Below are 27,933 nucleotides of genomic sequence, written 5' to 3' on the forward strand. Positions count from 1 at the left end.
CGGTCGAGAAGGTAACGAGCACACTGCTGCACGGGCTTCTGCCTTTCGTTTACCTCAGGCTCTCGGCTATATGATCAATGTTTAGCCAAGAAACACCTTTACTTGAACCTTGACGCAAATAATTCAGCACTACCACCTTCTTATCCAGAAGGAATTGCTAGGCAGCTCACGTGCGCGCTCTTCAGAAGAAGAGGCTGACTCACGGCGCACCACCGCACCAACCTTGACGAAAGTCGCACCTTTCGTCTCTCTCTTGTTCCCATACCTGTCCTTTCCCAGCTCAAATCGTTCCGCCCTTTCTCTTTTGTGTTGGATTCAGCAAAGTGGGCTTTGGCTGAAGCCAACATTGTCTATTTTTTGTTGAATGCATTTCTCCGAATTCTACTTGGACAAGGGAGCACGCTGCATGCCTCAATGTCTCCTGCAAGATAGGCGTTTGTCGCTCTCCTCGGCGATAGACAGTCGCGATATACTGCTTCGCTATTTTCGCATATAGAGTTACTCAAATCATACGTGACTATTGTTATTTAAAACTAAAACAACAAAACATGTTTTGTTTTTTTGTTTTCAGTGGAATCTCGGCTATTACATGAAAAAGTACACGCCCACGTACAGAGGATTCGACAGCTTTTATGGTTTCTACAATTATGAAGAAGACTACTTCACACATAATTTGGAATTTGTAAGTTGAATCGTCAAATTCGCGAGGAGTAACTTGACGGTTGTCTGCAGATTAAGCGTAACGTGTTGTTGAACACAGGAGGGTCACATTGGACTTGACTTCTGGCTTAACACCGAGCCGGTGCTCGGCGAAAATGGAAACTACTCTACCCATCTGTACACAGAGCGAGCCAAATTCCTCATAGCCAATCGCGACGTTTCGAAGGTAACGTATATTTTAATGGACGATTCCTGTCTTTACTACATTCGCTTACACGCGGAGAAAGGCAGGCCGTCTTTGTAAGTGACACAGCACGCGCTTGCAGCTTTCGCCCATGTTGGTACCTCCCGTGCACGCTCCAGGTTCACGACTCACCAAAGCGTTGTCGAAGGTAGGAAGCGCGCACTGGAGACGGGGCGACTAAAACTCTTACTCGCCGTTCTCATTTTTTCAGTGACTATATCAGCAGTCCAAACAGAAAACGGATTGTCCCTCCATTGGGTTCGTTGGTCTCTCTTTTGATGCGATGATGGTGCAGTCAATGGCGAGGTGTCAATAGCAAGCTTGAGGTTCAGTTGCTCCGCATCCAGCACCAGCTTTCTGTATTCGACCGCGGCTGGGCTGATGTGAAAATGCTCGCTCTCTTACAGCCCAACTCGCATTGAATAGTGCCCTTTACATGTCTCCTCACGTGCGTTCAAGGATCTCAGTGGACCAGGCGACCAGGCGCAAAGTCCGAGAGAAGAAATGAGTCGTGCACAAAAGCCGGAAGTTAAATATAGACTAAAGTGGTCTGGCTTTTTTACAATTAGGGGAACGAAGCGGTACGAAAACACCATCTCGTTCCAAGGACGATGACATTCATTCGTGTACTCACCTTCGCAACGTCCTTGGTGGTTTGGACGCGCCAACTGTTTTGAAATCTTTCACACCACCAGCCTGAGGCATCTATCTCTCAGTATTCACACGTAATCCTATGTTTTCTTCCAATGTAATATTTACTGTACTTGGTTAACCCATAAGCTGACAGGGCAGTGGAAGCTGCATGTTCGTCAGAGAAATCAATCACCTGCCTTCTATCGCCTGACCGTGCTTTCTGCGCGAGGTTATGCCCATAAAGAGGGTGATCACATAAAAAACAATGATTGTTGTCTGGGGTGAACGGAGCCAAGGTAAACGGGGTGTAGCATTTATTAGCTCAATCTGTTGTCCCTCATACTTCCTTTTAAATTGAGTCAGTGCGTAGCTGACATTTTGAGCTCTTGAGACCAGTCAAATGCAATGGTATGGCGTCCGTCGTCTTTCTGTGTTTATCTAACACTAAGCCCGGATACAGGTTTTGATTTATTATCTGCGTCGATCGAGCGCGGGGTACGTTTCTTCGTCACGAGTGCGGCGTTAGCGTTCCTTTCAGGCTCCTAGCCAATGGACCCTCTTAGAAAAAAAAATACGATCGAGCAACCCGCGGCTGTCGCCATTTATCGGGGACGAAGCAGGTGACTGGATCCGAGTCCTCACCGAGCGCTGACGCCGCGCTCGTTCTCGACACAAGCCGTGCCGAGTTCACGCCGAACTCTAACGCAGCGCTCGTGCCCAGTGCATCTTCGTAGTGCGTGACCAGACAATGGCGGACACGGGTATTTGACGTAGAGCCTGCTAGATGGCGCAAACTTCTGTAGAAGGAACTGATGGCTTAGTCGACGGAACGCTGCGTTGGAAATGCAAACAAACAATTCATGCCGTTTTCGTCCCCATGAATATGGTTCTCAACTTGGCCGCTAGCGGCGTGACGGTTCGATCACCTCTGCAATAGACGCTGATTGTTCGATACCTGCGCAGCCATTCTTCTTGTACCTGTCGCATCAGTCAGTACATGGTGCAAGCGGGAACGATCCACTTCAAGCGCCAGAGGAGAACATCGCCAAGTTTCCTTACATAGGAGACGAAAGGAGAACCAAATACGCAGGTAAAGTATAGCATAATGCATTACGAGGCAAATCAGTTTGTTGTTGTTGTTGTTGTGCTTCCTAGACAAGAACGACGCTATCTTTTTTTTCGTCGCCAAAAACAATCACACAACAAGACACTTCGTAAAAACGCACGGGTAATAAACAATGAACGCGTGCGATAACCATATGACTAAAAGTTTCAAAATTTAGTTTTCTTTGAAATGAAACCCATGCAGTGCATAAGGAACCCGTTTGTTTTAACTGCCCAAAATATACGTCTACTGTAGGCGATATTACAGTGACAATGTAATTCTTCCCACGGTTTGTGGGAAGAATTTCATTTTTTTGGGTACTCCGTATTGTTGTACTTTGGTATAACACAACCTGTCAGGTTTCTTCTAGGTTGAAGACATTATAGAACATAGGCATCATAGTCACGAATATAAACTATATACCTACTCTAGAACACCTTGTGACTTTAAATGTGGCAAGCCTGGTTATATTAAGGGTTCATTTAAAGAATTTATATTTAAATCACTTTTGAAAATGTTCTCTCTCCCGTTTTAGAGAGGGATTGACGTTTTAAAGAAAATTTTCGAGCATGCAGAATAAGTCGAACTTCATTTTGAACTCACAAGACTTACCCGTTGCCTAAAAATGCTAAAACATAAAATCTGTAAAGATTTACATTGTTGGTAGGTATTTCTTTTTTGTTATTTTCGTAGTAATTTTTTGGCGTTCGTGTTTTGTAGCCTTTATTTTTTGTATTTTACGTTTTATATTGTATTCTGGTTGCACACCAAACGTGTCGAGCGTTTACATTCGTGACAGATGCTCCTAGTGCACTTCCTGACTAGTGTCACTCAGCACGCGCTTAAAAAAAGAAAACTATCGCGAGAACAAACTAATAAATATACTATTACATAGAAGTTATTATGTCAATTTATTTTTAGAAAAGAAAAACTTTGTAACGGGTAAACAGAAAACAATGTTCAGAAAACGCGTAACGTGACAGTGTTACATGCCAAATATAGTGGACTAAGGTATCATCAAATTTACAGGAATCTTCTCCCTGACATAGTCGTCGGTACAATAGAGTTCGTGCGTATTTACGCCCTTACTAAATTTATCATTTGAGAAAATATAGTGTCACGGATTGAATAGGATCGGGAAGCGTACGTTGACAACAAAGGCTTAACCGGCGAACTTGTGCCCAAAACAAAAGCAAAAGTGACCGCATATAAAACGGGAGCAAACGTTGAAGTGATCGTCGGCAGGTTGGCGTGACAGCTGGCTGACGTGCGAATGCCAGAATAAGTCGCCAATACCATAGTGGGCTTCTTATCTACAACATTCGGTTTCTCGAACAGTCGGTCTAGTACGACTCGCGACACTGACTTGGTAAGGTACTGTTGGCTTCCGTATCTATAGAATTTTGTATTTTTGGAGTTGATTTCTCTGGATATTCAGTTTATTTTTTATTTAAATTCGGTCTTTGTAGGAGTTAACTTCTCTTTGATAACACCCAATTCTCTGAAATTCAAAGTTCAATTTACTTATTTTCGGCTTTTCAAAATTAAACAAGAAAATTAAAACCGTTTACAACTCCCTGTAACGAAGGAATAGAGCGCTGCTCTTGAGGAGGAGAAGGCGAAGGGTAATGAGGGGAAGGTATACCCTTCCTTTCTTCTCCTCACCTCCTCATCCTGTCTGCTACTCCTCCCTCCGATCGGCGTCGCCATCACTCACGACGGTCACGTGACTTCACGGGGATCGCGGGACGTCACCGAGGTCACGTGACGATGACGTCAGCAGTGACGTCATTGATGACGTTATTAGTGACGATGCTGATGCCGATGACGTCATCAGCGACGATGACGATGACGATGCGGATGACGATGACGTCATCAGTGACGTCACTGATGACATCATCAGTGACGTCACGCGTCTGATAATGCACCGCGCGGTTACGCCGACGGTGACGGCGACGGCGACGCCGACGCCACACAAGCCGGAAACGGGCGCCTAAGAGCTGTGCTCTAAAATGAAGTCCGGGTGTCATGACCCCTTTTCATGAAGAAACCTTGACGAGCTAAAAGGCAAACCCTATTTATCAGTACGTTGATGTAGAGGTTGATGTCTGTCGGCATCTAGTACAACGTACAGGATACTGAGGCTAGTCGAAAAACGATGTCACAAGGCGAGCTTGACAAAGCCACAGGCCTCTACATTGTCATTTCTGCGATACTAAAATCTAAGCAACATGCCATACAGTTTACATCATTAACAGGAAAACAAAAAGAGAAGCAACAACAGACTCAGTCAAATGACATCACAACCACGCAAACCAAGGATATCTGGAAAAACACTAACAAGGGAAGACAAGATCGGATACATGCACAACAACTCTCAAGGTTGAATAATATTGCACAGCATTTTTTATATAAGAAATGTCAGCTGGGGGCTGAAATGAAAACGCATTCCTTTAAACGTACTATCTTAATGATAGACATTTGCGGTCCCTATTAAAAAACCCCAATATAAACAGCGTATTATGGATATTGGTAAACAATATCTTTTTGTTGTATTGCAATACAATATAGACAGTGTATTGGAAAACATTGCATTTATTGTATTGTATTACAATAAGGATTTGTTATGGGATTCCAAAATCCATAATACGCTGAAAATATTGGAATCCAATACCGTATTAACCCTTATTGGATCCCCATGTGTCGTATGGGGATCCAATAAGGGTTTACGATTCCAATATACTCAGCCTATTATGGATATTGGAATCCAATATATTATATCGGCTACCAATAAAACTATATACGAGTTGGAATATCACGTTCAGCGCAACATTTCTCTGCAACGCAGTCTCTCCTTGTGTGTATTTCTGAGTGATATATTTAAAAAATGTTGCTGTTGTGAAATTGTGAATAAAGAAGCAAAACACTGGACTTATCCATACCAAATATATTTAACATATTCCTGAACTGGAGGATCTGCCATACACAAAAGAAAGTTAATGTTTAGGACTCTCATTCAAAAACTTGATGTTTGAAAACAGAATGTGAAATCCTCACCTTAATGAAAACAGCACCTGCTAGCTGTAGTTATATAGAAACTGCAAAATAAAAATTTGTGATTAGTTCGCGACAAGTAGCAATCCTTCACCAAGCGGGTAGATTCAAAATTATGTCTGCGTTTGATTGTGGAAAAATAAGCTTCAATGCCACTGCCACAGGTCATTCTGAGCTCAGTCAATTAAATATACGTATCCTCTCTTCTGGCTTCACTATTCCTGCTTCGCACCTAACTAGAGTATCTGGAATGCTCACCTTTGAGGAAAAACGAACTGGTGCTTGCTTGCTTGTAGGCCGTGGAAACTGGAAGAGAGATTTGCGGTTAGTTGCGTCCAAGTAGCAGTTACTTTGAGTAGCCACGTAAAGTACACCAAGTCTGAAAGATTCAAAATTACATGCGCGGGACATAGATATCCTCTTGCGACGTAACTGGGCACGTGTCAATGTCGCCCGCTTGTATTACAGAAAAATAAGCTTCAATGCAGGAGCTCCCAGTCGTTCTGAGCTCCATCAATTAAAAATGCTGTACCGGTCATATGGCTTCAGTATTCCTCCTTCGGGAATCTGGAATTCTCACCTTTGAAGAAAAGCAAACTGGGACCTGCTGGCTCTTAGGCTGTGGAAACTGCCAGAAAGATTTGCGATTAGCTGCGCCAAGTATAAATTTCTTTGACCAGCCACCTACAGCACACTAAGCCCGATAAATTCAAAATTACATGTGCGTGACATAATATGCCTCTTGTGACAAAACTGGGCACACGTTTTGTCGCCTACAGCAACACTGAAGCCAGACAGACAACAGGTACGGCACCTTTATATGACGGAGCTCAGAACGAGTAGGGACGCTTTCACTGAAGCTTGTTTTGCTGCAATACACACATGTATTGCAGCAAAACAAGCTTCAGTGAAAGCGTCCCCAGTCGTTCCGTCAATTAAATATGCCGTACCGCTTCTCTGGCTTCAGTATTGCTGCTTCAGAGCAATCTAGAAAATGTAGAATCCTCACCTTTGAACGAGAACGAACTGGCGCCGGCTGGCTTGTGGGCCATCGAAACTGCAAGAGAGGTTTGCGATTAGTTACGTCCAAGTAACAATTTTTTTGGGTAGCCACCTACAGCACACTCAAAATTACATGCACGGGACACAGATGCCTCATGCGACGGAACTCCCTTCATCCTTGTTTTCTGTTAACTCTGCTCACCTTCACCACTCGCCTCCAATTTCTGCGCTACTTCTTTAATCTCAATTCCCTGGTTCCCAAAGGCCATGCCATGGCTTGCGCCAGTCACGGATCTGTCAGCCCTGCGACTGGCGCTATTGTGGCAAAGGCGCCACAGCACCTGACGCTTGATGTGCTCTTTCAATATTTTGAGCATTGCTCAAAACAGGTGGATGGGTGTCTGGTATGCCCTTTGCTTATTTGCGGATCGTTCCGAATCAGAGGGTAGGCGCTTCTGCGACCTGGGCACATGCTCGGTATTTTAGAATAGTTGAAACCGAACTCTGCAGGAATCTTGAAACATAACAAACATAATGTGCACGCCAAAAGGCATAGCAAATGAAACACACACCATCTATCTATTTTCGTTTCTTGTCCGCAAGAAGCTGTCGTATATGTAGCCTCCCTTGCTTAAGCCGTTCCTCCCTAGTGTCCCGGTCGGGTCTCGTCCTGATGAATCGTCGGTGGAGACCTGAGGAGCGGTCAACATCAGATTAGACCTTTTTGAGACAGAACCATATACTTGCTGAGAGGAAGTGCACCCAAACGAATCTCAGGCATGTCATTTATAGTGCGTTTTAAATTGAGACGAATGATGTAAAATGAGACGTCAATACTGACGCACCCCTTTTGCGAACCCAAAATTTTGAAGGCCTTGTCCCCCTCGCTAGGGGGACAAGGCACATGAATCCCGGCATGTGGATGAAATTTTTACCTTAACATCTCGACTCAATGCCCATCCCTGAATATTCGACCACCACACTTTTAGAAAAAAAATATTTTTTTTAGAAAACACCGAATTATCTACCACCCCTACAAACGCCTGAACCAAGCATACTCGTACCGTGGCTTGTTTGCTCAGTGCCGCCCCCGAGTTAATTCGGGCTGACAATGTTATTTTGTTTTGTTTTTCAAATGGAACCTACATTCTTAGTTTTGGTTTGTCTTGTAGAAGCAGGTGGATACTTGTATAAAGCTTCCTCGATATGCGCTTCCGAGTCAACATTTTTGCAATGGCCAACCCCCGGGCTTTGATTTTGCGCTCCTTGATAAATGCTGAAACTCATATAGGCGGGCAATAGCTCGCCTTGAAAATACTTGCTTTTGATGGCCGAGAACAAACTCGTGTTCCTGATTGGCAGCCACTTGCTGCCAAGAATTGCTGCACATATCCTAAAGATTAGTCTAACACAGATGCTTTGGCCGAACAGAGACACAAAAGCCTGAAACAAGGCCACTATACAGACAGGAAATAGAGTGTCTGTGAGGAATGAAACGCACAACTCAGATAGGCGTGAATCGCTCACCTTGAAAACACTTGCCATGCGCGGCAAAGAGCAAACTTCTGGCCTTGATTGGCTGGTGCTTGCCACCAAGACCTGCATGTATAAGAAAGAACGTGGTCTTAGTCAAACTTGGGTGTTTTTGCAGAAGAGAGACAACAAAATACTAATGCAAGACCACTACACATAAGTTATGGCATTCAAGAGGAATGAAATACAAAACTCATAGGCGATCAATAGCTCACCTTGAAAATACTTGCTCTCGGTAGCCGAGAACGAACTCGTGTTCCTGATTGGAAGCCATTTGCTCCGAAGAATACCTGTAGATATCCTAAAGAACCCAGTCTTAGTGTAACACATGCTTTGGCCGGACAGAATACAAAAGTCTGGTACAAACCACAAAAAGCAGGAAATAGTGTCTGCGAGAGATGAAAAAAGACCCAAGTGGAGAGGCTCGTTCTGTTTCACGTTAGTCAAATAGTGTAGCTCATTTTGCTAAAACGATGCTTATTTGCTAAAAAAAGTATCTATATTTTGCCCCATTTAGCCGAGTTTACTGCCAAGGGTACCTGCACACCAGAATAAGTCAGAATTAGTCAGTTTTTTGTTTCTTTTCTTCTTTTGATGAGCGACAACAGAATCCTAAACAGATAATGAAACAAATATGAACACAGCAAGACAGGCTATTTTGCCTTCATGCAAGCACAGTGCCTCGGCCAACCAAATGAGGTTCTATTCTTTATCACTTGTCATATTTGGTGGGAATAGTAAAGTAAATGAAAATAAGGCAATCTCTCTTGCAGCCGACAGCTGCAAACAAAATTCATATACCTCAATGAGCGACCTGGAAATAAAATTGGGTGGTGGCCAAGTGGTTTAAGGTGTCGAATTTCAAACTTACAGACTGTAGTTTTGGTTTAAGTCCTCCTGGTGTATATTTTTATCCTTATAACTATATTTACATTGTTTTTTTTCGTATTTTTGAGGCACAAGTACTTAATTTATGCGCTAATTCACCTTTAGTAGCGTTTTAATTACACTCCATGCCTTTCTAGTGCTCGTAATTGATTCTTGGTGAAAGCGGTCTTAAATTTTTTCTTTTCTTGCTGTCGCTGCTGCTTGCTTTCTCACCTTTAGAATGCTGACAACTCAACACAAAAGTAATGAAAAATGTGTTTAAATTTTCATGAAGATCAGCATTTCCAAGCTGTACCCCTGCTTCATGCCCCGACCATGCCACCATACCATAGCTGAGTGCAGTGACAAATGGTCCCAGGTTTGCCACCCAACCGTTTTTTGGGCTTGCGGTGTGGCACGACTCATGGAGCACTTATGCTTCGCGATGGAGCCAGTGAGCGAGGTGTGACACACTAGAGCTGTGCAAGCCACAGCTTTACAGCCTGCAAAGCGTGGGAAGATCCCTCTCCCTTTGCAGAGCTGGCATTAGCTCACCGAGAAGCTATTGCAAGCACTAGAAAGCCACAGAGTGTGAATAAAAGCGCTTCTGAAAATGAATTAGTGTGTAAATTATGCATCTATATGTTAAAACTTAAAAAAAGTATATATGTATATATATATCTATTTAAATACTAAAAAAGGCAAAAAAGAAAAAAAATGTTTCCAGGTGGGCTTGCCCCCAGAGCTCCATGGCCCTTGAATTCAGTTCCCTAAAGCCCGCTTCAGACGGAACAATTTCGCCCAGCAACTTCATGTCGCAACACCAGCAACACGGGCCGCCCGCGTTCACATGCAGCAACCGAATTGCTACGACTTGCCATCATCATCATGAAATTTTATTTTTCTTACAGTATTTAGACACACAGTTATGTCCTAGAAACATGTTTTTATATCTTTAAATTGGGCTGAGAATACTAACTCGTCTTTTTGAAACAGTTTATTTTCAAAAATGATCCATTTCAAACCAGAACTAAGTCCTCAGTTCTCATCATCACGACCACAGGGGTGTCACGTGAAAATATTGCATTCCTGATTGGCTGCTGCCGCTTCAAACATCCCCGAGTAGTCAGAGTTGCTCGTCCGCTTCGAGCCGGACCCGATCTCAGCAATTCGTGTCGATCTAGGGAAAACTAGAGAACAACCAGCCAGCAGCCCCAAAATTGCTGGAAAGGTTGCCCCGTCTGAAGCGATCCTATACTCTGTTTCATACATAGAGTGCAACGCAGTCAAAGCTAGCGCACCGGTTTGCATTGCTGACCGTGCCTATGATCGCCCCATAAGATAGTGCGTCCCCTGCAGAAAAATTTTAAAAAGTCGGAAAATGTGCCTCCTCGGGGCTAGTAACTGATATTGGCGTTATGATTTCAACGGAGCACAAATGTTTTTCAAGAAAAAGGAAAATATAATGTAAACCACCTTAAATTGTTTCCGTGTTCATCCATGTGGCAGCGGCTGGTTTTGAGAAGATGGCGTCTTACGCAGCAAGCTCAAGTACCTTTCCTGCTCGGATGTTTTCGAAGATTCGTTGTGCGAAAATCTTGAAAGGGTGCAAGCAGATGATCGCCAATGTGTACGGGAGTATAAGAACACATTCCCCGGAGAATTCGGTCGTGAAGTCCTGGAGACGGCCAGTAACGACACTGGAGTGTGCCCTGTACTGTCGCGAAGTGCAATTCGCAGTGCCTATCTGGCAAGGAGGCGTCCCCGAAGCAAAGACCTCGCAACAAGAAAGTTTCGAGCACGGGGACCGTCAAGCATGACGAGTTCACACAGAACGCCATTCGCCTGAAGGTGCATTGCAAGTGCTCCGAGAGGGAGACTCCTACCCTTGACAGCTATTTCAAAATAAACTGTACAGGCCACAACTATTGTCGTTAATGTTTTATTATAAATTTTGGGACAAGGCCGCTATCAGGGCGATTCCTCATTCCACGCTGCACGAAAGAAAAATATAACTCGGTGCTGGAGGCAAATAACACTTGCAAAGCGGCAGACCAGATGGTAGAAATCTGGCCTCTCGGCGACTTATAGATAAAAATCAAGAAGGAGGAACTGAAATATGCACTTCGTCAATGCGCACAATCTTGCAGAAAAAAAAATGTCTAAAAAAAGAAAGAAAAAAAAAAAAAAAAACTTTGCGTGTAAAATGGGTTTGAACCACGGCCACCGAGACGTCAATATCGCCAGAGCAGCGCCTTCTACCACTCGTCCACGAAACCCGCGGAGTAACACTTTTTCTATTTTTTCATGCGCACCACTTTAGTACCTTTGACAGCGTTGCACGCTAAGTATGAAACAGAGTATAAGACACCCTATTGTCTGGTACAGAGACCATTTATGAACGCTTGGGTGTTTAAACGATGTACTACACATTTTACAAAAAGAAAAAAAAAATTGGGAGTTTAAACGTTGTACTACCCTTTTTTCAATAGAAAAAAGCAACAATAAAAAAAATAACACATTTCAGAAGAAAAAGTTAAGGAAACGGAATGTACCATTATGTTCAGTGAAGTTTGGTGACAAGACTCGGGACTCGAGCAGGAATGCAGTCATCCTTGGTGTGACCCCATGAGACGGTCTTGCTGCCTTTCCTGGGGTTTATCTAACTGAAGTACCTGTACGAAAAGTAGAACACATGTGCATAACACTCATTATTCGCAAGAAAATTTGTCAATGTCCAAAATGACCCATGAAGAAAATTATGCGAGGAATTTTCAGGCTGCGTTGGCCGAGTCACCTCTCGTGGCCAATGTTTCATAGCAACTTTAGTTGTTGTGAACAGTTATAGGGTATATTACGAACAAAGTGCAATTTGGTTTTGCAGGAAACTATAACACACAAAATGACACTTGTATACAGTATGTTGAGGTGCCTCTAAACAAACTCCAGGGTTTCATGGCGCCTCCTTCAGATACCTGATGTTGAACATGAAATATGTGCACCAAGGAGTGAGCAAACAGCGACTTCAGATTTGTCTCTAACATTAGCGACATGTCGACAAGGAGTGCAACGTGTAGAAGGTCGTCTAGAAGTGTGCCAAGATGAAAAAGCAAGATGTAACGATATCAGAATAAGATCACACCAACGAGGCACTAGTGTGGTGAGACAATCTACGATGTAGAGACAGTAATCGGGAGTCAACCGACGTACGGCCGCGATTTACTTTGCAGCGACTAAAATGAAACATGGCAAAAAAAAATTGAAAATAAAAAAACGCGTTTTTTTTCTTTTTACTTTATTTGTTGAGCGCAGCCGGTAGCAGAGCAGTTGGGCGGCGTCACGAAAATCTGACAGACTCGCAAGCTTTTCTCAACTTCGTACGGCGCCAGTCGGCACCACAGATGAATGGTCGGCACTCTTAGTCTACCAGGGAAGAAAAAAGTACGAGCTCAGAGCCCAGCGTCGATCGCGACTTTCGTAAAGAGAAGCTCCGGTAACACTTCGGCGACTCGTGAGCGTTAAACAACGCCTCTTCGAACGAGCCCACGAATCCAACACGTCGAACGGTTTGCGCCGGTAAGCACGCTGGGAGCCAGGGGGCTGGAGGTTGAATATCCGAAAGAGACGAGGCGCTGGTTTCTACGTCTATTTCGCACATGAGATAACAAGCCGAGTGATAGCTAGCCGAGTGTAAACACTGACTGACGTTACATCAGAGTACACGCAGTCGAAATGACGTCTGCAACAGAGCACAGCCAGACGCTTTCAGCAGGGGACGCATGCGTTCAAATAAGCTGCGATTTCAAAACATCATGTCTCCCTTCTGTCCTTCGGTGTTTACTTTGATCCGCGTACACCAAAGCACTCAATGCTGCAAGTAATAAAGTCGTCTATACGTACCTTTCGAAGCGATTGAAAGTGCGTTGGTTTCACTTGGAACTCACAAGCAAAGTGCGCGACGAACTTGACGAGCTGTTATCCGTCGGTTCCGCCGGGTTGGCGCGGTCGCGGTCGTTGCGCAATGGCGGCGCAATCTCGGCGGCTCGCTCAGCCGCTTGTCTGGCAGCGCATGCGCGCAGGCGCGCCGGCTCGCTGGGCTCGCCTCCCTTCGGAGTTCGAACCGTTCGAACTGCCTCCGAAGCTCGAGCGCTCGAGCTTTCGCGCGCGCGGGTTGACGATGGAAACTTTTCTCATAAAACGAGTCTGTAACGTATCGTTTGATGGCGCAAATGCACGTATTTTTCCCGTCGTTTTTTACAGTGTGTGAATCTTGCGAAACAGGCGACGCAGAGTGATGGGTGAAATGTGCTCGCGTGTAGTTGTGGATTTTGTGTACGACGTAGGATTACCCAGAAAGGTGGGTCAATATCGATAAATGTGCGGGTAAGAAGCACGTGACCTGTCGAGCCCATTAATCCTCATTATTTTATCGTGCGAACTGACATTGTCACGTATCGCGTTCGATTTGGGTTCCAACATCGGTAACCTAACTTTTGTTGCATTAAAACTGCCATAAACATTTGTTTGAAAACGATCACTCCAATGAGCACGTCATTATTGGGCTTTCTCATTGAAAAGTAGGTCGCGGGTGTCTCAGCTAGTTATTCTGAATGGTTTGGTGGTTGTCTAGCATTTCAAGCGCTCGAGGCTGTGTGTACTGTGTGCCGTACGTACACTTGCGCTTTCGATCAATGTGAATGTGTTTGCAACGCGGAACGTTTGCGTTCTGTGTGTATCCACCTCCAATATCGTTCTCTCTCGTATTGCCGTATGGTAACGCCTGCTGTTCTACAATATCATTCACGCGATGTCGTATTGTGGGCGTACCGATATCCACATGTTGCTTCACGGGCGATCAATACTGTGTTACGTATCCTCTTAGTCCGCGGTATATGCCGACGTAATTCATGTTGGTAACTTGGAATTCGTTCTGAGATTTATCCACGCGATATTGTATTCTCCTTTGGGCCCGTGATCGACGACCGATATTTATATATCGTGTGGCCGCACAGTATGTCCATGTCGGTCACCAATATGTATGCGGTGTCGTATTCTATTCCAATAACCGTAAGTTCTGTCGGGATATTGTGCTTCGATATCGTGTTGTATAACAATAGGGAGTTTTAGTAGATCGTTCCGATACCTCCGATAGCCCCGATAACGATACTATGCATGCACAAGGGAGGCGGCGGCGAAGTATCGGGATATCGTTATCGGAGTCATGGGAACGATCTACTAAAACTCTCTAATAACCGCAAGTTATATCGGGATATTGTGCTCCAATATCCTGTTGTATACCAATAACCGCACACAATATCGGGACATTGTGCTCCGATATGAATTCCCATCGTGCGTATTGGGTTAATCGGATAACAATAAGTTTTTATTGGTTTCCATCAACTTCATTGGAATACAATATTTCCAATAAGCCGAGCTCATATTGGCCTTTTTCAATAGGGGTAGCAAGACCATTTAGTAATCTTGATTGTTCATCGAGTTCTAACTTTCCAAGGCTCACTATGGCAAGTTGCATAAGCTGTTGAATTACATTGTAAGAGCAACAACTCAGGAACCGTTTTTGTAAGACATACATTTTATGTAGATTTGCTTGAGTTGTGGATGCCCTGGCTAAATGAGAGTATGGCTAAGCCTAGATGAAAACAAACACTTATAAATTGAATAAAAAAATTCGTGACAGTATATGTCGATTACGATATACAAGTCCGACTATTTGAGACAGCTTAGTGGCCACAGAATCAACATATTTGCCCCACGAAATAGTTTCTTGAAAAACAACCCCTGGTACCTTGAAACTTAATACAACTGCAATGGGAGTCGAATTTAGCACTATTGGCTGATTTAACAGGACATTTTTATTTTTGCTACAAAAAAGAAAATTATTGTTTTGTTTTTAATTATTTTAAAGATATTTTTCGCAGGTCCATTCTTCTAGTTTTCGTAGCGTCAATATTGCTTTATCGTTTATTTCATTAGATAACGCACTGGATTTAAATACGATGGTATCGTAGGCGTGGATAATTATATTAACGTCTAATCCGACGGAGACGATGTCATTTATATAGGTATTGAAAACAACCGGACCCAGAACACTCCTCTATGGTACGCCGCAAAAAGCAGGAGGTGAATCGGAGAAATGATCATCGATATGGACTGTTTGAATACGATAATGTACATAAGACGTTCGATAAGTATTTTGAGATTTCAAAGGAAACTGAAGTGGCATCTCCTCTGCTCCACTGATCTAGTGCTCTTATAAAGTTTATTCGTAAAACATCGTATCTTTCGCTTTTTATTTTTTTATTGTGACCTCAAAATACGAGTTTTTCGTATAAATCCGAATTGGCGGAAACTTCACCGGCAAGTGTTTTTGTGATTTTTTTTTTTTTTATTTATCCAGAAACTCACAACCCTACTTTTCTATTCCATTCGGGGTAAGAGTGAACACGAATGTTCTAGAAGTACGTAGTAGCGTTTCTTCTCAACCATGCGCGCGGCAATGGCAAAAAAAAAAAAGCAAAAAAGCACTTATCTCTACATTTCGCTGGAAAACGTAAGTCTAGATTTAGCGGGAATTAACTTGGCTGCAAGGCGCAGAAAATGTTCTAAATAAGCCTCTATCGAAGACCGAAAAACGCAATATATTTTCTGCCTCACAAATACATCATTTAGTTACGATTTACGCATTTATTGTTTCAATTTCGCGCCTGAATGCATAGAACGACATAACACTAGTTGAATCTCCAGTCAGCGATAGAATGAGAACGCCATGTAGACTGTCGTGTAGCGTCGCCTCCAGCGCTAGTTTCGTTGCTACGTTAACACTTCGGCGTCTCTCGAGCTTCGACAATGCGCGAGCCAAAGAGTTATTATAGTGTACGCAAGAGTTTCAACAGCTGCTAGTTTCTATGTGTCATGTAGTGACAAGTTTCACTGTTTTCGCTATGTTTAGCGGACTTCGTGTTTTGGTTGACAACCTTGTTATCTGTTTGTTATCGGATCAGCAATGTAAAACCTACCAGGTCGTAACCAAGACAGTGATGTGTTCGGCTCAAGTCATTAGAATTGGCGACGAGAAACTAAGCCTAAACGGCGACGTCAGTTAGAGAACAAAGACCCACGGCGGCAGAAGCGGTCACAGCGGCAGTATGACAACCAACGGCATCGGAGAATACCAGCTCGGAGCAGGGAGCGCATGGGAAGAGTATGTCGAAAGGTTGGAGATGTACTGTGTAAGGTCACAAGCTGGCTAGCGCGGAACTATAGCGCACGGTTTTGCTCAGTTGCTGCGGCGCCGAAACGTACTCGCTCATAGTTACGCTGGTAAAGCCTAGTCGTCCGACGACAGCAAAATATGCAGACATTGTGGCAGCAGTGAAGTCGCACATGCACCCGCGGCCTTCCGAGCTCTACGCAAGATTCAAGTTTTACAAACGGAATCAAGCGGCGGGGGAAAGCATCGCTGACTACGTGACAGCTCTCCTCAAGCTAGCGGGCGACTGTGAGTTCGGGGACAAACAGTTGCCGCTCGATGTAATGCTCCGTGATCGTTTTGTGTGTGGAATTCGCAGCGAGGAGATACCACAGAGGCTGCTTGCCGAACACAAGTTGACGTTCGACGCGGCGTATGACTTGGCGCTCACGGCGGAAGCCGCAGCCAGGCAACTGAAGGACATCAACGAGGATCAAAAGACGGTCGCGGACGGGGACACCAGCGTGCATGCAACCGCAGAGAAGAGCTCGCCTCGCGAAAAGAAAGAGAGTTGCTACCGTTGTAACGGTAAGCATCTTCCAACTTCATTCAAGTTCAAGACTTCGACATGTTATAAGTGTCAGAAGCTAGGGCACATCGCGGCAGCGTGTTGTTCGAAAAAACAGGCGGTGAAGCCAGCGATGGGAAGCAAGCGTGGAAACGCAAAACAGGTACACGAAGTGGATGAGTTATTCTATATCTGCGAGCTAACCGAGGCACCAAAGAAGTACATGGTCGAGGTTTCCATTGCAAATGAGCAAGTCACCATGGAAGTGGACTCTGGTGCATCCTGTTCGATAGTCAGCGAAGACACGTTCAGGAAAATTGAAGCAAGCTCAAAAAAAAAATCCCTATCGTGGAATCAAGCACCAAGCTGCTCTCATGGTCCAGTGAAACGCTGCCGACCCTCGGTAAAGCGATGGTGGACGTCATGTTCAGAGATCACGTTGCAATATTGCCATTGCTAGTGGTCGGGAGGCAAGGCAACAGTTTGCTGGGCAGGAACTAGTTTCCAGCTTTGGGGATTGGAGTGCAAGGCATCCAAAAGCTGAGCGGCTCCGAAGAGGACCTAACGGAAGGTTTTCAGGAGATTTTCGACAGCGACTTGCCAGGATTCACAGGAGCACCCCTTCACATTGAACTGAAAGACTCCGCGGAGCCGAATTTCCTCAGTGTCGTCCGCTGCCATTTGCCCTTCGTGAAGACGTCAACAACGAACTGGACCACCTCCAGAAGCAGGGCATCTTGAAGCCTACCCAGTATGCCAGCTGGGCGACGCCACTGATAGTGGTAAGCAAAAAAGACGGGTCCCTGAGACTGTGTGGGGATTATCGAAGTACGGTGAACAAGGCAGTGAAAAGCACTGTTTACCCTCTACCGACCACCACCGAAGTGTTTGCAGCAATATGCACCAGCTGCATCTTCACAAAACTCGACCTCGCGCAGGCCTACCATCAGCTGACGCTGGACGATGAGTCTGCAGAGCTCCTCACAATCAACACCTTGAAAGGACTGTACAGAGTCCGTCTACTGCCTTTCGGTGTTTCGGCAGCGCCGGGACTGTTTCAGCGTGTCGTCGACAGTCTGATCTCTGAAATTTCTGGTGTTGTGGCGTACCTGGATGATATCATAATCTCGGGAAAAACGAAACAAGAGCACGACGAGCGTGTGGAGGCTGTGTTGCGACGGTTAGAAGACGCCAGACTGAGGGTCAACAAGGACAAGTGCCAGTTTGGCAAGAGAAGCATAGAGTACCTTCGACACAAGATCGATGTTTCGGGGATTCACCCAAGTGCCAGCAAGGTGGCAGCAATCCACAGCGCTCCAGCTCCAACTAACAAAAAAGAACTACAGGCCTTCTTGGGCATGGTGAACTTCTACAGTCGATTCCTGGAAGGGAAGGCAGAGGTTGCAGAGGTTTTGCATCGCCTGCTAGACGACGGGTGTAAGTGGACCTGGACAAGGGAACACCAGAACGCTTTTGAGAGCCTCAAAAAACTGCTGACTTCTGAATCGCTTCTGGTGAAGTACGACACCAGCCGTCCTCTGGTGCTATGCTGTGACGCCTCACCCGTGGGGGTTGGAGCAGTGTTGGCACACCAAGGCGACGACGGGAATGAGCTTCTTATCGCATATGCCTCACGTATTCTTGGCAAGAGCGAGCGGAAGTATGCACAAATCGATCGAGAAGGTCTTGCCGTTGTCTACGGGGTTAGACCTTTTCACCAGTATCTGGCAGGAAGAAGTTTTACGGTCATAACAGACCATAAGCCGCTACTGGGATTATTCGGCACAGACAAGCGCATGCCTGAGGTCCTTTCACCTCGAATGCTTCGGTGGATACTCCTGTTGAGGGCCTACAACTACCAGATCAAGTACCGGAAGGGTCAAGACAACTCTAACGCGGATGGTCTAAGCCGGCTGCCACTGCCTGGAGATGTTGACAAACCAGCAGCACCCGGTGACATCCTGTTGCTTGAAGCCGTCCAGTACCGCCCACTTCTGGCTACTGGCATTGCTGGCTTGACCGGAAAGGACACCGTGCTCTCAAGTGTAAAGCAGTGGGTGCTCAGCGGATGTCCCGATGACAGTTCTGGTGGAGACTTTGCACGATTCGAAGTGAGGGAAACGTTTTGTCAGTGCATCGAGAATGTTTGTTATGGGGTAACCATGTGGTGATCCCTAAGTCGGCAAGGAGCCAAGTCCTACAGCTTTTGGACGCAAATCATCCTGGAAAGACGGCGATGAAATCAATGGCTCGTAGCCTAATCTGGTGGCCAAAACTCGATCAAGAGAGAGAGGAGCTTGTGCGCTACTGCGACAAGTGCCAAACCAACATTCAGAGCGACCCCAAGGCACCAGTACACTTCTGGATTAAACCAGAGCAGCCCTGGAGCAGGTTGCACGTCGACTTCGCAGGCCCAGTCAAGGGCGAGGTTTTCTTGGTGATCGTCGATGCATATTCCAGCTGAGTGGAAGTATAGATCATGCCATCGATGACTTCTACTACCGTAATCAGGAGCCTGCGCAAGTGTTTTGCAACACATGGGTTGCCGGACGTCACTGTGTCTGATGATGGAACTGCATTCACCAGCCAAGAGATGCAAGACTTCCTCAGGCTCAATGCTGTCCGCTTTATGTACACAGCTCAATTCCACCCTGCAAGCAATGGCAGGGCAGAGCGGATAGTGAGGGAGGTGAAGGCGACGCTCAAGAAGCAGTCGGAAGGAGATACTCAGTGCAGAATCTCGTGATTTCTGTTCAAACAGCACACCACCCCCCACTGAGTGACCGGCAAGACACCAGCTAAGCTCATGATAAGACGGAAGTGGCGTTCCCCACTGGACAGGCTTCATCCAGATCGGATTGGAGAACGGGAGAGACCAGACCCGAAGGTGAAGAAGTTCCAACTATGGGATGCGGTCTACACGAGAAGTTTCATCCCTGGCCCGCGATGGAAAGCAGCAAAGGTGGTTGCCATAATTGGCCCGGTCTCGTACAGAGTGCAGCAGGAGAACGGCAAGATTCATCGACGCCACCGTGACCAGCTGCGCAAGGCTTGGCTGGACGTGAGCATCAAGCCAACGAGCCGGGACAATGCTGTTCAACGGCCACCCATCACCTGTCGGCAAGAGCCAACGAAACAAGGGCCTTCAGCAAATGCAGAGGTCCATGACCAGCCGACAAGTCCTCCTCCTTGAAGATCGTCAAGACAGCGTCGACCAGTCTCCAGATTGGAACCTTATGTGTATTAACTAACGAGACTGTGCAGCGTACTAAGAGGGGAGGGATGTAATGGGTAGTGACAAGTTTCACTGTTTTCGCTATGTTTAGCGGACTTCGTGCTTTGGTTGGCAACCTTGTTATCTGTTTGTTATCGGATCAGCAAAGTAAAACCTACCAGTCGTAACCAAGACAGCGATATGTTCGGCTCAAGTCATTACACTATGCAACTTCCGGGATGCAAATTTAACTAGACAGCAACCAGACTGCTTTTGCGGTTCTCCTGTGCATTCCTATGGGAAAACGCCAGAACATTTTGTCTCGTCGTCCGAAAATGACAAGAATCACTTTTGTTATTTTCGTGGTACCGAACCGTATGTATACCTTTATTTACGTTGTAACTGTGTAATTGCTTTAGTTACGCCATTTGTCTTCATCAGTGAACGATATTAACCTTCGCTATATATCAGACCCAAACCTGTGTTCTACTGAAGGTGTGTAAACACAAGCGACGAATATAAGCAAAAGAACAATCGAAAGGAATGTAAAGTGTGTTCAAGGTTCGCAGAATTCTGGTGGCACTAATATATATTGCTAATATGCCAGTCCTGCCACATATATGAAAATGACCCTGTCGTGCATCTTTACGAGGGGTAAAAAACATGCAAATCGTAGATAATGAAGTACGTTGTCATGAAAGGCACCTCTTTGTTATTTCCTATTCTGGGAATCTTTTATCGGGCACTGCTTTCTGACTTCTTCGTATTGTAAGATATTTCGAGCGTGCAGGTGATATTTCGAACAAAGAAAGAGCATTTTCGCACACATGCACGAGTAGGGAGAATAAAGCAATAGTTACCTATTCCAATTCGGAGTATTTAACTTGGCCTTCCTTTATTTTGGTCGTCTCCGTACACAGGGAGTAAGGGATCCAGTGTTACTGCGTATTTCTTCTCGTCTTGCCAACGTTACTAGAACCCTCAGTTGGGAAACTCACTGTTGAAACATGGGCCGCTGGCGTCCACCGAGATCGAGCTAACTACGACAACAGCGCCACCCTTTATCATTTGTCTTTACTTGGTCACCTTGAACTTTCAGACGCATGTTTTTTTGTGTAAAACCCAACTGAAAAAAAAATTGTAGTAACTCTTATTGGGAGTTTAGTACAAATCGAGGGCGCGTGATGTTTTCTAAAATCTTTAGTTTGCAAGGTTTTGCGGCACAATGAATATTGTTTTTATACAACCATGCCTCAGCGGTGATTTCAGGTAGCGCGTCCCGACCTAGGTGCATCTTAGCTTCGGTCGTAATTCGCGGCGCGCCCGCTGGGGAGACGGGGGTGGCGCACCACCGTATCTGTTTCGGCACCATAATGGCCGATTAAGGCCAAAATAAAAGTCATCTGTTTTTCCTGGAGTGGCCGCTGTGAGAGAAATGGCGGCGTTGTGTTCGCCATTAGCTCGGTTCTGGAGGACGGGCCGATGCCACTTTTTTCAGAGCAGTCTGTATGGCAGTTTCCCAACTGAGTGGATTTAGTAACGTTGCCTCTTGCTTGGTTTTCCAGATGGCTTTTATTCCCTCGGTACTTACATTGCACAGCAAAAAAAACAAACAAAAAAAACAACAACGCCGACGCCGAGTTTGCGTTAATAACACCCGACACTGCACATCAATCAATATATGAAGGTGTTTTAGCACTCTGTACGATGACATGAATTTGACGCAAATGGCATGAAATTGGGGAATGTCCAATCTTCTGCTACGTTATAATAATTTGTAATCTATTCGTTAGAGCACTCTTGCGCCAGCTGAACCTCTAGCGTACATTATAATAACTCTATGGCGCGAGCAGCCGATACACGCTGTGTACAGTGCTAATCACACTTGTCCATAACGCGCGAGCGAGCGGCTTTCTCCGGGGAGCGCTAGACTGGTGGCATTCGCGGAACTAAGCTAGTCACGTGTGGGTGTCCTGCCCACTCTATCAGCTTGATAAGCGATAAAAGTAAAGTGCTTTAGGATATATTTTTGTTTTTTGTTTTTTGATCACGAAATCGTTGATACGCCTTCATGTTTTAGTGTGTTTATTGTTCGAGCAATGAATGATGTTTGTAAAAAGCGTGCGAGCAGCCTTCCGCGTTCGCCGCCAGCTGATAGAGTGGGCAGGACGACACCCCTCGAGCGGGCCGTTCCATGTTGCACCACGTGACTAGCTTAGTTTTCGCGAATGCCACCAGTCTAGCGCTCCCCGGAGAAAGTCGCACGCTCGCGCGTTATAGACAAGTGTGATTAGCACTGTACATTCAAACGCGCTATTGCTTGACTGACGGCATCTCAGCCATTTTTCATCCAAATCGTTTTTTGTTTTGTTACGCAAGCTTGTGTGACTCAGCTAGAGCTAGTAGCCTTGGATACTGCTTAGACGCCAATTTTACCGCACAACTCAGGCACTGAGTGCACCATCGCGTCACGCGCCGGCCCACTCAGTCACACAAAGGATTTTTTCAACCTGAGACAGACAGAGATGTAGGCACACTAATGCTAAGGGACAAGGGGCCTTTGTTGGATACAAAGAAAATTGGTGTGTAGGTTTATAGAACCTTGACCTTGGTCTACCTCAACGGGTGACGAGTCTCCTAGCTGTAGATGAGAAATTTAGCCACTGCAGTACCACCGCTACTTGGGGTCGTTAGCGTGCACACGCAGTAGTGGTACACGACCGCCAGCCGGTACGATGCTCATCCAAATCAAAACGGGCAGGGGTAGGGATTGAGCCCAGGATCCTTGGGTTCCGCAGCGCGAGCTTCCGCTCCAGGTTCTCCGAGACAAGCTGCTGCTCTATTCGTGTTGACGACTATAAATGTCGCGGTCTGGGAAATACGTTTCGGCGGCACAGCCTTAGAGGAATTCTCCGGGAATATATAGTATTCTATTAAACAATTGAATTATATCGTCATTGCTTTTAGGAATCTCATTCGCTCAATATCCGAATTTTTAATCCTCCGCCGCACAAGTGATTAGTTTCAAGCGGAGCTCGACTGCTCAGATTGCACCAGCAAAACATACAGCGTTTTCGCTCGCAACAGCGGAAGCTTTGACATAACATTGGGCAAAGAGTTCCACATCAGATGTTTACTGCTTCCTCGGTAAAATAGCATTGATATAGAAGAGACAATATTTACGCTATTGAGAGAAGCTCAGTTCTATGACAAGGATTTTTCTACGCACCATAAACTATGTTGAGCAACACAAGGAATAAGTCAACACCCGCGACTCTGACGTTGCTATGCCTGATGTGATGTCACGACACAACCAACCATGCACACTTGCGACATTTGGAGTGGTTTCGTATTAGTACTTATAAGTGATTTAACCAATATATAACATCCTTTACTGAAAGAAATATCACATCTGGCAATATTTTAGCCCTATCTACGTCATATGATAAGCTCAAAACCTTGGTAACTTCCGGGTATCACAGAACAATCCCTTTAAGGCTGCTTCCGAAGGCGTTGTCTTCTTACGGTACAGAAGTTTTTGTGTACCAACAAAAAATCACCAAGACACCTGCGCTTCATATTAAGCATGGCTACCAGTTCAAACAGATAGCTTGGCATGCGATAGTTGAGACACCAATTTTTCGGTTACATATACGTAACGTAAGAAAACGGAAGAAAATTGTGCAGTGTGAACCAGCCTTTCCGGTTTCTTTACGTGGCGTCACTACCAACAGTTGCCACGCCGTGACTTCACAAATCGTGGTCCTGGCCTTTTCCCATTAATGGCCATGGACGAACTTGGTCGTGTGTGTGAAACGCGCAGTTAAAGCTTGGAATCATCGTATTCGTAAGTAAAATATGCCAACTTGAACAGTGTGATAATACTATTACTTCCAACGATGAAAGCAGAATTAATCTCTTTCAAGACGTCATACTGAGTGTATCTGGCCATTTCTGTAAGGCCCACAGCAACGACACTTTTGAGCGCACGCCGCCAATAGTCGTCCGACCTATTGCTTTTTTTTCAGGCATGGTAGACGCCCTTGACGAGTCAGCAGGGGATGTGCTTGAGGCCCTGTATGAAGCTGGCATGCTGGCAAACACCATCATTGTGATGAGTAGCGCCAACGGTGGCCTCTCCTCCGGAGTCGAGTCCAATGCGGGCAGCAACTTTCCGCTGCGTGGAGGCAAAGGAGCCCTCTGGGAAGGGGGCACCAGAGCCAGCGCCTTCATCTGGAGTCCCCTGCTATATCAGAAGAACAGGGTGTCCGACCAGATGATGCACATCACCGATTGGCTCCCCACGCTTTACGCCGCTGCCCGTATGTTGCTTCTAAAATCAACTTCCAGGTACAGATTTTAAGTAGTGTAAAACAGGAGGGGAGAATAGAAGAAACATTATAAACATACTACTTAAGCTCGTTGCTTCAGGATGGCTGACACTCGAGGTGTTTATGTAAAATTTCTACACGGATGTGCTCACAAAAATTGTACAGTCCTGTGTGAGTCCAGAGTGCAGTCACATAAAGCACTGAATATCCTGACTTGTACAAGTCTCTTCATTGCTTGATCTTGCCGCGGGCGCTCCTATTGAATGCCGGTGATCCGTCGCCATTTTTGACTCATCGCGTATCTCACATCAGGACGCGCACGCTCCTATAGGTCAGTTGTGGATGCTGGTTACGTACCGTAATTTGAGGGCACGTTCCTATTGGTCGACAGATAAATGCCGGCGCCGTGCCACCGCGCTTCGAATGCGTCCCAGCATGCACCATCTTGCGTCTCATCATGCAGCTGGCGGCGGTACTTTGAAACTTGATAAAACCCATCCAATGCTTTAAAGCCACAGCAATTGCTCCGACAACCATTCTAACCCTAATGTATATTTATACATGTTTCACCTACGTATCTTGTACTTTACGTGGTGGAGCCATCACAAGTGCCTGCTAGAAGACCTCTAACGTAAGCGGCGCGAGGCTCAGGTCGGGTGACGCTGCGCCACCGCCACTTCGGCTATCTAGCAGGCGGTGTTCGAGGCTCATATGCCACAGTTGTCCTCAGCGCATGCGGCTCATTAGATGGCGCGCGTGATAGCTGGCGTAGCTTCGCAATAGAAAATACCTAAAACAAGCTGGCACGGTTATATGGTGCGGCGCTCATTTCACAATCAACTGAACAAGAAACCAATCGTGGAAAAAACCACACAGGGAGTTTGAGTTTTCCTTATACTTTCATTTTGCGATATCGACAACGGTCTTTTTACGACGCCCTACATTTACATTATTTCAAGTGGAGAGGAGGGGGAGGTAGAGCCTATAACACCTGTCATTTTAAAATAAACAAAAGATGGTTTGACACAAAGTGGATCCATTCTCGCTCTATTTAGCAGGACGAGTTTCCTTGGCACGAAAGTTAGCGAGAAATCTTGTACCTTTTAATGGAGACTACAGGAGGGACATATAATCGCTTTGGAATAAGGACCATATTCTACTCACAATCCTATCGCAATTCCACCTTACATTTCGCGATCCTCAACTTTATCACAACGATCAAAGCACATTCAAAAGACATCATTTTTAAGATATCATTTTTTTGTAATGCTCTTATAAACCCCAATCAATCATCAACTGGAATCGCCTTTTCGCTTTGACCGCAAACGATATTCTGTTGCTTTATTTGAACTTTTTTTTCGGGTAATTTTGTAATCGTGCCAGTGTACCAGTACGGTGCTCATTGTCGATGACATGTTAAGGATTGCGGAGATGACTGCCTCCAGTGGTATCATTCTGACGTTCTTAGTGCTTCTTCGTATGTGACGCCAAAGGCCGCGGAAGTCAATGAGCGCTGTGCTGAAGGCGGAGCTTCTACTGATGTTTTTGCCTGTCACCGACCATAATATCTTCTGTTCGTACAGAGTCATAAGTCTTCGTAACTAAGTCGTTTACACTCTTATGTGGATGTCTGAACCAGCCTAAACATTCTTCCGAGATCCGGCAAGACCATGATGTATTTTTTTTCTTTCTTTTCAGAAGGCAACCCTTTCAATTTAGGTACACTGGATGGCCAAAACTTGTGGAACCATCTTTCTTACAACTTGCCATCTCCACGCTACGAATTATTGTACAATATCGATCCCATTGACCAAACGTCGGCCATTCGTTTCTTGAACTACAAACTGGTTCTGGGAGAATCTTCCGGCTCTGAAGAAAACGACCACCGCCTTAAAACGCCAGGCAATTCTCGCCCCTATCGGGACCTGGACATCGCCATGGCGCAGTCTAAGGCCGCGAGGGTGCTCAGAAACTTTCACAACAGAGGAATCCTTTTCATGGACAGTAATTGGAGACAGAAAGCTGCACTCAACTGCGGCGACGATGAGAGGGAAAACTTTGTGCCGGGAGCTCCTCCGTACCTATTTGACCTGGCGAAGGATCCGTGTGAAATGCGCAATATTGTACTCATAGAACCCGGAGTGAGTTTACGGCAGTGGTCCTCTCTTTGACGATTTTCTTCTTTGCCTAATTCTTATTTAACAACAACAAAAAAAAAACTAGCCTGGCTTTCACATTCCTCACGCGCAATGAAGGTGCGATGGCAGTAATGTGCAGCTCCATCCCTACTAAGCAGCTCCCGTTCCCACGCAGTGGAACGCAAGGAGGAAAGAGAGGAGTGCGAGCGCAAATAGTGAATACATCTTTCTTCGCAAAATTCCAATAGCCTTGGTGCAGAGAGTAGGAATGGCTAAACCCGATCAGCGTCGGGGTCTCCCCCTTTCAATTGGAAATGGCGGCTGCCGCCACCTATCATCGAGTCAACCCGTCAACACAAAGCAGACAGAAGTCTCTGCTGTCTTTGCAAGTCCGCCTCTGCTGTCTTGGATGCGGAGATTCCCAACCGCGCGGGTAGGATTTAAGGCATCAAGGGGTCATAAAACTATATGGGGTAAAATATTCTTGATTCTGCAGATGCGTACTGGTCCTAGTCTGTCCCATGAATACTCACACACACTACTACTGATTTAGAAGATTATTTTTCGCGGTGAAATTGCCAGGATAAAAGGGACCATTTCTTTTAGTCTTGCCTTCGCAAAGCTTGATGACGGAATTGTGGGATTGCAAACACCCGCCCGACGACAAGCGAGCGGGTCTGATGGATTGGACACGAGAACTGCGTGAGTACTCGACTTCGGCAATTAACAATCAATGCCTCAAAGGCACTCGCTTAGTGGATCATGTGCAGCCACTGCGGTGATGAAAATTGTCAAACTTTCACAATGCCTGGGGCTGAGCGCGCGTTTTTAAAGTGATAGCGTTTAGGAGCTCATGCCGCGGAAAATCCCAACGTTACTCAATCAACTCAGGTGGTAATTTACCGCGGAGAGCGTGATTTCTTCTCGTACCCCTCAGCCGGGCTAACGCTGTTCGAAGCGCCAACATTCTTGCTCTCTGCGGCGCGTCTTGCAATAGCAGTTCAAAATACGGCCGCAGAGGGCAAGACAAATGAAGCTTCAAACACTATTTCCGAATCTAAGGGTTATCAGCAGAAACTGATGTGTGTCAGCGCATGTCTTAGAAGGGATCACGCTCTCCGTGGGAGTTTGCCAACTAAGTTGGTCGAGTTACGTCGGAAAAGCCGGCGTCGGCGTCGGTGTCGGTAGGACAAAAAATCCTGATTTGTGAATAGGGTCCTGACGTCATACCCAAACGACTTCACACCGGAATTTCAAACAACTCACAACGATCACGGCAAAGGTGACGTCACGCGTGAAATGAAAGTGATTAAAGCATGACATGTTAATGTGAATTAAAGGTCGCCGTATGATTTTACTTTATAAAGTTAACCA

At 45.6% G+C, this 27,933-nt stretch overlaps 1 protein-coding gene across 1 annotated transcript in view; it reads left to right on the plus strand.

The window, feature by feature from the left end:
* LOC121837729 (arylsulfatase B-like) overlaps window positions 1–26,592 on the plus strand; it is a 60,693-nt gene extending 34,101 nt beyond the window's left edge. Inside the window, exons 4-8 of the mRNA XM_042293525.1 lie at window positions 572–682; window positions 761–886; window positions 2,501–2,627; window positions 24,119–24,412; window positions 26,120–26,592. Of these exons, the coding sequence (XP_042149459.1) occupies window positions 572–682; window positions 761–886; window positions 2,501–2,627; window positions 24,119–24,412; window positions 26,120–26,592 (1,131 nt within the window). The remainder of the gene's footprint in view (window positions 1–571; window positions 683–760; window positions 887–2,500; window positions 2,628–24,118; window positions 24,413–26,119) is intronic.
* The last annotated feature ends 1,341 nt before the right edge of the window (window positions 26,593–27,933 follow it).

Source organism: Ixodes scapularis, unplaced genomic scaffold (genome assembly GCF_016920785.2).
Source record: "Ixodes scapularis isolate PalLabHiFi unplaced genomic scaffold, ASM1692078v2 PGA_scaffold4__175_contigs__length_147842914, whole genome shotgun sequence".
In the NCBI taxonomy this organism is placed as follows: Eukaryota; Metazoa; Arthropoda; class Arachnida; order Ixodida; family Ixodidae; genus Ixodes; species Ixodes scapularis.